This window comes from Mesocricetus auratus, unplaced genomic scaffold, assembly GCF_017639785.1.
Source record: "Mesocricetus auratus isolate SY011 unplaced genomic scaffold, BCM_Maur_2.0 Super-Scaffold_6730, whole genome shotgun sequence".
NCBI classification, from domain to species: Eukaryota; Metazoa; Chordata; class Mammalia; order Rodentia; family Cricetidae; genus Mesocricetus; species Mesocricetus auratus.
In genome coordinates, this window is record NW_024429184.1 from 6,277,438 (window position 1) to 6,287,437 (window position 10,000).

Below are 10,000 nucleotides of genomic sequence, written 5' to 3' on the forward strand. Positions count from 1 at the left end.
TTATGAGCACACTTCCTACCCCATCACTAATATCTTATGCCTGGTCAAAGATTCTTCCTGTTCACTACAAAAAAAAAGCAAATATATTCAAGCAATAACTCTAACTCTCTAAACTCAGAAGTTATAGATTATTGCGTGTCTGTGTCTATATCGATATATGTACAGATGTATGTATGTGTAGGAACAGAGGTAGAAGCTGGGTACCCCCTCAAGCTGACTTTTTGAGACTTCTAGGGTGTCTTGTTGGCCCTTAAGTTCACCAATTCAGCCAGACCGCTGGCCAGAAATCCCAGCACTGGGATTCCACGTGAATGCCACAGCAGAGCTTCTGGACGCGCCTTAGGAGGGATAGAATGCAAGCATGTTACAGACTGAGCCCCAGCCCCAGCCCTGAGCTGTCACTTCTAATACATGCCTTCTCACTCCACACTAGACAGAGCCTATTCCGTTTTTAACATCGCATCACGAAAGGTGCTTCTGAAAATCGTACATTTATGACGTCTGTCCCTTTGTGCATATACAGGCATCCATAAAGACCGCAAGATATGCTTGCTGCTGTACTGTCACTTTCCACTTGTGTGCAGCACCAAGATTAATAAATAAATTGTCTGTATTAACCCTTTCATCTCCCACAAACTCGGTGAAGGAGCAGTGACAACCTTTATTTCTGTAATTATAACAATGGGGAAACTGCTTTATGGTATACGAATGACAAGAACATGGAGGAGAAAAGAATAGAACCAATGTCAGCATACTGACAATATAAATATAGGGAAACCAAGAACACCAAACAGGGCTGCACAGTGAAAGCCAACGCTGAGCAGTAAGAAACTGGAACTGGCAAGGCCTGGAGTCAAAAACAAGCTCGCTAATTTACAGCTCGTGGGCCTTAGGAAGGATACTTCATCCCCCAAGCCCCACACCTGTCAAACGAGTGCACTATACACACACACACGTGCGTAGGGGTTATAATTATCGAGCTGAAACCATCTTCATGGAGCTGAACTCACTATTATTATCGTGTAAGAATGACGGTGCTGCCTTATGAGACACCACTGAAAAAGCTGAGCTTATGTGGGGCTTTAACAGAATCTTTTTGGGGATTCTCGACATCTAATATGGTGCCTGGAAGAGCACGCTGTTCAGTAAGAGTGTGGTTTAATGAACCACACATGATTGGAAAGTTAGCGTAATAGTTGTAGAAGACTTCAGACTAAATATAATAGATGTCATAGAAGAAAAAATACAGATGAATTTTTAGAAACCTGGGACTGTAGCTCAGTTGGTGAAGTGTTTGCCTAGCATGAAAGAGGCACTGGTTTAAATCCCCGCACTGCAAAAAGAAAAAGAAAAAACTGGGCGTGGTGATGCATGCCTGTGTGGAGGCGAGAGGACCCGAATTTCAAGGTCACCTTCTAGTTCAAAGCAAGTCTGGGTGACATGGAACCTTGGGTGGGGATGCTTAGAGAAAAGACAACTGGATGTGAACATAGACTTAAATAAATATGTTCCGGGTGTTTTTCCCCCCAGGAGGGACTGACTGGTTATTTTTGTTCTGTTTTTTGAGAGAGGGTCTTATTATGCGTCCTAGGTTGGTCTGGAACTCATGACCATCTCCTGTCAACCTCGAGTACTGAGACTTCAATCTTTCACCATAACACATGCCACCATGGCCAAATTGTTTTCATTTTATTCATTTATTAAGAATTAAGAAAAAAAAAACATTGTCATGACCCCTAACCCTGGAACTCAAAGTAACCCCTAAGGCAGTGGTTCTCAACCTTCCTAAGGCTTGACTCAACCCTTCAGTACAGCTCTTCCTGTAGTGCTGACCCCAACCATACATCATTTCATTGCTACTTCATAACTGCCATTTTGCTGTTATGAATCATAACGTAAAGATTTTTGGAGATAAAGAATAGAGGATTACGACCCACAGGTTGAAAATCACAAACTCTAAGGTAAGTTCAAAGCTACCCTGAGTCATATAAACTCTTTCTCAAAACAAAAACTTAAAAACAGAAACTAAAAAAGTCTAAATGAGAGATTTTAAGTACAGAATAAGAAAATAAGATTAAAACTGATGATATAGCAAAAAAATTGTGGTGCTCACCTTAATCCCAGCACCTAACAGACTCATCTTAGAATTCAAGGCTAGCCTGGTCTATATAGGAGTTCCAAGATAGTTAGGGTTATATAGTGAGGCCCTGCCTATAAGTAAGTAAATAAATAAAATTTAAAAGGTAAAACAAAACAGCAAGGCATGGCAGCACACATCTTTAATCCTAGCATTCAGGAGACAGAGGCAGATGGATCTCTGAGTTCTAGGTCAGCCTGGTCTACAGAGAAAATTCCAGGCCCAAGCAGGCCATCAGACCGTTCTATCCTCACACTGCAGTGTAAGGCCTCTCCCCTCTGGCTGGAGCACACCCTCTGCCCTGTCCAGCTCGCCTAGCTGTGAAATAACTAATGCTGCGAGCACAGCAGGCCTCCCTTAACACAAGTTTTATCAGGTGAGAGAGAATTAAAACTTTGCCTAAAAGTTTTACAATGTAGGGATAGTAAAAGATTTGGATTCCTTGACATAAAAGTTTAACAAGGTGAGAAAGGTATACCTGCTGCTGGCCCTTGGCGGTCTGGTCATGTATGACAGAAAAGGTCTCTCACAAAACCTCTTTTATTCTCTAACCTACCCAAATATTACCAATGGCAGGACAGACTGGGAGGACTCGAGGCCTGATGTGTTGGCAGAGATGGAAAATAAAGCGGGATCTTAAGGAAACACAGGGTTGAAGGGAGAAGAGAAGAGCAACCATTGGGGACAGAGCTCAGCTGGTGGAGTGCATGTTCAGCATGCACCATGCACCCCTGGACTTGATACCCAGTACCACACAGGGCCAGGCATGCTGACACAAACCTGTAGCCCAGCCTCACTCAGGAGGTGGAGGCAGAAGAACGGGAAACTAAGATCATCCTACATGGCAAGTTCAAAGCTCGCCTGAAGTATAGGAGACCATTTCTCAAAAGAAGTGAGCCGGTCGATGGAGCAACGAAGTCTCACTACGTCTTCTCTGTGAACAACCCCAGTCCTACAGAAGCCGCGCTGGCCAGATCCAGCACACCTCCCTTCAGCCGTGAGGACGTCTGTTGGCTGGTCTGCATCTTGCTTGTTTTTCTTTGCTGGCAGCTGAACCCAGGCAGTAGGGAATGCTAGCCAAGTCTCACTACCAAGCCACAACCCCAGCCCCAGGTGTGTTATTTTAATCACCAGCCAGAAAATCTTCTGATTAGTGTCTTTGACTCCTGAAACTCTTCTGTATCACCCTGAACCAAAGTTATTTTAGCACCTGCTATAATCCAGTGGGCTATCCCCAAAGCAGCTCACCAGCTGTTAACTTGTAAAAATTATTTTCCTTAAAATACCAGCCTGAACTCTGTCCCCTTTAACATCACACTCACCAACTGTTGACATGAGGAGTACGAAGCCTTCTTTGCTTCTCTCCTTGAAATCTTCCCTCACCGCCAACTCTCGAACCCCTCTGTTCCCGGACATAGCTAATGGCTGCCCCTGAGCCATCCCTGGGCAGGTTGGAGGTCCGCCTGTGGTGTGGGCTGCACACAGCTGTCGCTGTGAGTGTGAGATGGGACATAGTGCCTGCCAGCCACACACCAACAGGAGCCTGTCACCTCTTCCTCTGGTGGGAGACTTCCACGCTGGAAAGAACTATGGTAACAGAATTAAAACCACCCACGCTCTCGCCTCAAAAAGTCAGTGGTGCTCGTTCCTGCATTCTGACAATGTCCAGATGCAGAAAGGTGGAGAGAGAGAGAGAGAGACAGAGGCAGAGAGACAGAGAGAGTGTGTGTGTGTGAGTGTGTGTGTATGTGTATGTGTGTGTTGTGACAATGTCCAGATGCAGAAAGGTGGAGTGTGTGTGAGTGTGTGTGTATATGTGTGTGCTCTGACAATGTCCAGATGCAGAAAGGTGGAGAGACAGAGAGACAGAGACAGAGAGACAGAGACAGAGAGACAGGGAGACAGAGACAGAGAGAGAGAGAGAGAGAGAGTGTGTCTGTGTGTGTGTGTCTGTGTATGTGTGTGTTCTGACAATGCCCAGATGCACACACATGAGTGAACTCTGTTGACTGTATTCTAATGATGGCAAGTGTCATTTAAAATTTGCCTCAATTATTTTAATGGCTGGAAAAAACTATGTTGAATACAAAGGCAATGGCTAACCAATAACCCTGTAATGTTACACAGAGAAACAAGCAGTTTTCAGAGTTTTGGGCTGGGTGAGAGGGGTGAGGGAGGTTGAGACAGGACTTTTTGTTGCCCAGGCTGGCTTTGAACTCACTGTATAGTTCAGGCTAGCCTTAAATTCTGAGGCCTGTTGTGGGTGGGCAAGAACTCTGCTATCTGCACACACATGAACTGTAGGCTTTACAGTACTATGTGTTCTAGAGCTCTGGAGAACTGGTCATTGGGGGCTTGAAAGTGTGATGGAGTTCCAGACCACCCAGAAAAGACTATCAGATTTGATTCGGATTATAATTACCCCAATTTTTATTGAAACTGCTGGCAGGGCTGCACTCTCTAACCTAAATGAGAGATGTGCCTCCCAGAAGCGGGTGAAGGAAGGCCTTTTGAAGGTGAAAACCACAACGTTCGTTTCTGTGGAACTTACAGCTATGTGAGGAAATGCCTTACTCCCCTTGCACAGTAACAAGCGAATTTACAGAAGCCAGAGCAAGCAGTTAATCATTTCACAGCAGTTACACAATTCTGGGGAGGAGGCAACAAGCCAGGGCTGCTGGGAACTTACCTTTCAGGAATGTAGGTCAGAGACAAATGGCCACTAATGTGGGTGCCTAACCAAAGTGGAGTTTTCCACAGCCATCACAGCAGCACTGCCAACTCCTAAAGCATGGTTCTACTAAGTGGTGACCTGGTTGAACTTTGGATGAGTTGCACACACACCAGGGCTCCAGTTCTAAATTAAGAAAAGAAATGCTGACCACACAGACAGAGAACACAACCTAATCACTGTATTACAGACAAAAGTCTCAACAAATGTATTTCAATCCAGATGAAGAGACAAAAGATACATGAGAACCAATAACATTATCGTAAGGCATAAGATGCACAAAATTCAAAGAAAATTTTAAGAATAAACACAGGGTGGGTAGAGAGACGGTTCCATTGGTAAAGTGCTTGTCGTAAACACGGGGACCTGAGTTCAGATTCCCTAGCGGCCACATGAAGCTGGGAGCAGCAACACACACATCCATAACCCAGCACTTGGTGAGCAGAGACGCAGATCTCTGCACTCCAGGCAGCCAGCGAGCTCCAGGTTCAGTGAGAAAACCTATCTCAACTAGGATGGACAGGGGAGACATCAACATTGACCGTCGCCGGTCACGCACGGCATCTACATGCATGGATGAATGCATCCCCATGAATACATACGTACTTCATATACATCAAAAATAAAGTTCTGTGGACATACACATCTACTTTGATAGACCTAAGAATCTAAAGGAGACAGGCGACTCCTAAGAAAAAAGCAACTTACTTAAAAAAATTGTCTTGACCTAAGCCTATTTTATAAAAATGGCAGGCCCTCAGGTGGTGCACACCTTTGATCCCAGTACTCTGGAGACAGAGGCAGGCGGATCTCTGTGAGGCCAGCCTACTTAGTTTACAGAGCTAGTTCCAGGACAGCCAGGATTACGCAAAGAAACCTTGTCTTAAAAAAAAATGTCTAATAGGCAAACACCAATAATAAACATGAATGGAAAAGTTTAGACCATCTATTAGCAAATCAACTCCCAAATACCCTGGAATAATACATAAAGCAAATAAAGTTTAGTCCAAGAATATAAGGATGATTCATAATTTTTCAGATTACATTCATGTATTCTATATAACATTTCCACAGGGAAAACAATATATATAATTATTTATCACAATAGATTTCTCTTTTTTTTTTTTTTTTTTGAGACAGGGTCTTGCCCAGGCTTGCCTTGGGTTCAGTTCTCCTGCCTGTACCTCCCAAGTACTAAGATTTGAGATATTTACCAATCCTAGGTCAAGAGAGTTTTAATTTAAAAACATTGATAGAATTTGTCACCTTCTCTATTTGGGTGGAAAAGGGGAACGGCCTAGACAGTTAACAAATACAATGAAGCTTTCTTACAAGATGCTCCAAAAAGCCTATGGAAAACATCCCATTCCTTTAAACATTAGCAGCATCCTCCCTAAAATCAGGAATGAGCAAAACTCCCATCAGCCCTGCGGCTGGCCACTCTGTACCAGAAGTGATGTTTCCCATAGGGAAGCTAGGAAGAGAAATGTGGATTCTTGGCTACAAAACAACATGGCAAGCTTAGGCCAAAGGGAATTTACTGGAAGAATTTCAGCAATTTCCAAAAGAGAGGCAGGGCTGAAGGAAACGAGTAACTACCAGGGACCCGCAAAGAGCCACGCAGAAGAAGGGTCTCCGTAACAGGGCAAGCCCATTCAGTTAGCTGCTCTGCTGAGGTCACCGAGTTCCAAGTGCCCTTTGCAGTAATTCATCACTGAGGTTCAAAAGCTTGCAGAGAAACATCCCTCCACCATCAAACGATTGCAGAGAGAGTAAGAAGTGTGTGTGTGTGTGTGTGTGTGTGTGTGTGTGTGTGTGTGCGTGCGCGCGCGTGCGTGCGTGCGTGCGCGCGCGCGTGAGGGCACCCTAGGCACCCTCATGGACACCAAAGGACAACACAGGTGCCTGGCTCCATCACTTTCCTTCTCTGCTCCCCCCCCCACACACACACAGAGTCTCTCACTGTGCCTGAAACTAAGATAGCTCTCACAAAGCTCCAACAACCCGCCTGCCTCTCCCAAACCCCCAGAGCTGAGTTTACAAGCTTACAGCTTTGCACACAGAGACTGGGGAGCCTGTCTCAAGTCCTGGGGCGTGTGCAGCAAGCTTTCTTACCCTAAGCCATCTCTCCAGCCCCAGAAGGCTTCCAACCACACACCATAATAAGGGGCTGGAGATATGGCTCGATGGTCAAAAGCACTTACAGGGGACCCAACTCTGTTTCCAGCTCAGAAACATCTGTAACTCTAGCACAAGTCCAGCTCCAGGGGACTCTGGGGGCGCCTGTACTCATACGCACATACAAACACATGCACACAACAATTAAAAATAATAAAAATAATGGCCTGGTGTTGGTGGCGCACGCCTTTACTAGTAATACTTAGGAGGCAGAGGCGGGAGGATCTCTGTGAGTTCGAGGCCAGCCTGGTCTACAGTTTCAAAACAGCTAGGGCCGTTTTTACATGGAGAAACCCTGTCTCTCCAAAATCCAAACGTAAATAAATAAATAAATAAATATTTTTAAGAGAGCATAAGCCTGTATTTCTATAATCCTCAGCCTGGGACCAGCCTTCCTGAAACAATATACAAACCCTAGAAGTCATCAAGAAGATCTGTCTATTAACAAGATGCATAGATTTAACCATGAAATTTTTAAAACTTCTGCACTAAAAGCTAAAATTTAACAGAAGCAAAAAACAAAATGAAAGGCTTTGACCACTTAACAGTAGAATGTCCGTGAAGCATGAAGAGAATCAATAAAGTAAAACAACAACCTACATCCCCATAGAACAAGCCAAAAAGAAAATTAAGCATTTACAGGAATTAAATAAAATGACCAATAAACCGCAGAAACACACACATTAGTAACCACGAAAAATGCAAATGAAAACTGTTTGCTAACTATGAAACTAACAAGATGTCGAGGACTAAAAATAACCACCACTGCTAAAGTTAATGGGCATTCTAACACACTCCCTGCTCTCGTAGGCATTTCCGTGTGAATAATATCATTTACTAGTATTGGGAGAAAAAGCATGTTCCCCTCCATGTTTATTAGCATTCAACTTGCCAGGTGGTTCCGAAATTTTGGAGTCTATAGACCCCAAAAGTTAAAGAGGGCATGCATGCGTGGGTTGCCAGGGTTTGGAGAAAGAGATGCCTACAAAGGGGAAAAGGAGATTTGCAGTACATAAGAAGAACATATTATATTTTAATCATGGCCACAGTTCCATGACTTTTTATCCAAAAAAAAGTAACTTTGTGATTAAAAAATAGTGAATATACTTATGTAGTAAATAATACCCTTAAAAATGACTTCAAAAGTTGCTCGGCCTGGGGCTACACCCACTGGGAGAGCATTTCCCTAACATCATCTCCAGCAACAACAAAAGGCCTACAGTTTTTGTTTACATTCAGCATTTAGAAAATGTCAACAGTTTTTAGAGTTTTTACATACCAATTCTAAAATAATGCATTAAATGCTAATGTGTTCTTTACTAAAAATAGCTGTACTTTTCCAAAGCAAAAACTACTGCGTGAAAAAAGGCGCATTGCTGTGTACTTAGGCAATCTCCTAAAACGTCAAACTTCAAACAGAAACAGCAGGCTGAGCTGCTCACCCGTTTCACTGTCTTACAACACTGGGAGTCACAGGGCCGCTGGGAGGCTTCACTGTACACCCATAAAGGCCATGAAAAAAAAATGAGTCACCTCTGAATACCATTATGAAAATAATGAGTTTTTACTCCGTGAGACAGCGGGGAAAGCCCGTGGAAAGTGGACTCCCCCGCTTCGAGAACGAGCGTGTGGTGGTTTAGTCCGTACAAGAGATAACAGCAGATTTCGGATACGGAGCAGTAACAAAATTCTCTTTTAACCACAGGCACGGCCTCCCATGCAGGTGCTCCGTTCTTCCAACGATGACTTCTTGGCCTTGGAGACTCTCAAAACAACTAAGAGAGTCGAGGATCTAGGAAATCGGTAGCCCCTAAGCCTTCACCCTTCACCCGCAGGGCCGGCAAGGGCGGCAGAGAGCGGGCAGGCAAGGCAGGGAAGTAACAGCCTGAACTCAGCGACAGGAGACTCGGAAAAGCCACGGGGGAAGCGGGGTGGCGAGCTGCAGCGGTGGGAGCCGCGGCGCGTCCGCACTCCTCGGCTCCCCGGGGCTCAACCGTGCCCGGCGGCCGTGGCGCGGGCGGGGAGCGCGTCTCCGGGGACGGCCAAGCCACCCACCCGAAGGGCTTAGGTGCCCGGTGCCCGCTGAGACGCCCTGCCGGGGGGTCTGCACCGAGAGCCGGGCCGCCCGCTCCCCCGGGTCCCCCCGGCCTCGGCCACCCCGGCAGGGGCTCCGCGGACCCCGGAGCGCGTCGGGCCCCGGCCCTCACCTGGCCGCCGCTTCAGCGCCATCACCGACACCAGGTAGTGGGCGATGTCGAAGAAGGGGAACATGGACGTGCGGGAGAAGGTCAGGGTCATCTCATCCCACAGGTAATGCATGACGACGACGACGACCGAGCCCGCCGCCGGCCCGAGCAGCCCTCGGCGGCCGGTTCCCCTCCCGCGGCGGCCTTGGGGGAGGGGACGGCCGCGCCAGCTCCAGCCCTGCGCGCGTGCGCCCTGGAGGGCCGGGCAGGAGGCGGGGTCCTGTGCGGGGGCGTGGCCGGAGCCGGAACGAGAGGCGGGGCCTCGGATGAATGGCGTCGGGTGGGACTTGGACCCTGGTTCTCCTAAGAAAGAAGGAAAGGTCCATGGCATCGGATGGCATCTTCTCCCCGTGGCGGTCGGAGCCAGCTGACCCCCAAGGGGCGACTCTCAAGGTCAGGTTTCTCCACGAAAACGGATGCCGTTCCTCTTTTATTAGACAACCGCGGTGTAACTCGCTTTATTGCTTAATGGAAATACGGAAAAATAAATAAATAAATAAATAAATAAATAAATAAATAAATAAATAAATAAATAAATAAATAAATAAGACAGTAGTGTTTTATTCATAGCTTCGTGAGACTTGGCGTTTTCCCCACGGGAAATTGTTTTCAAAGGACGCATAGAATTTGACAAAGCATAAAAAGCATGGGTGCCAGCCGGACACTGGTGGTGCACTCCTTAAATCCCAGCACTCTGGAGGAGGAAGC

General features: G+C 46.1%; 1 protein-coding gene across 1 annotated transcript in view; it reads right to left on the minus strand.

Moving 5' to 3' along the window:
- The window catches only part of Tmem38b (transmembrane protein 38B), a 28,899-nt gene extending 19,430 nt beyond the window's left edge, over positions 1 to 9,469 (minus strand). Inside the window, exon 1 of the mRNA XM_005076490.4 lies at positions 9,254 to 9,469. Within this exon, the coding sequence (XP_005076547.1) occupies positions 9,254 to 9,365 (112 nt within the window). The 5' untranslated portion in view covers positions 9,366 to 9,469. The remainder of the gene's footprint in view (positions 1 to 9,253) is intronic.
- Positions 9,470 to 10,000: the final 531 nt, after the last annotated feature.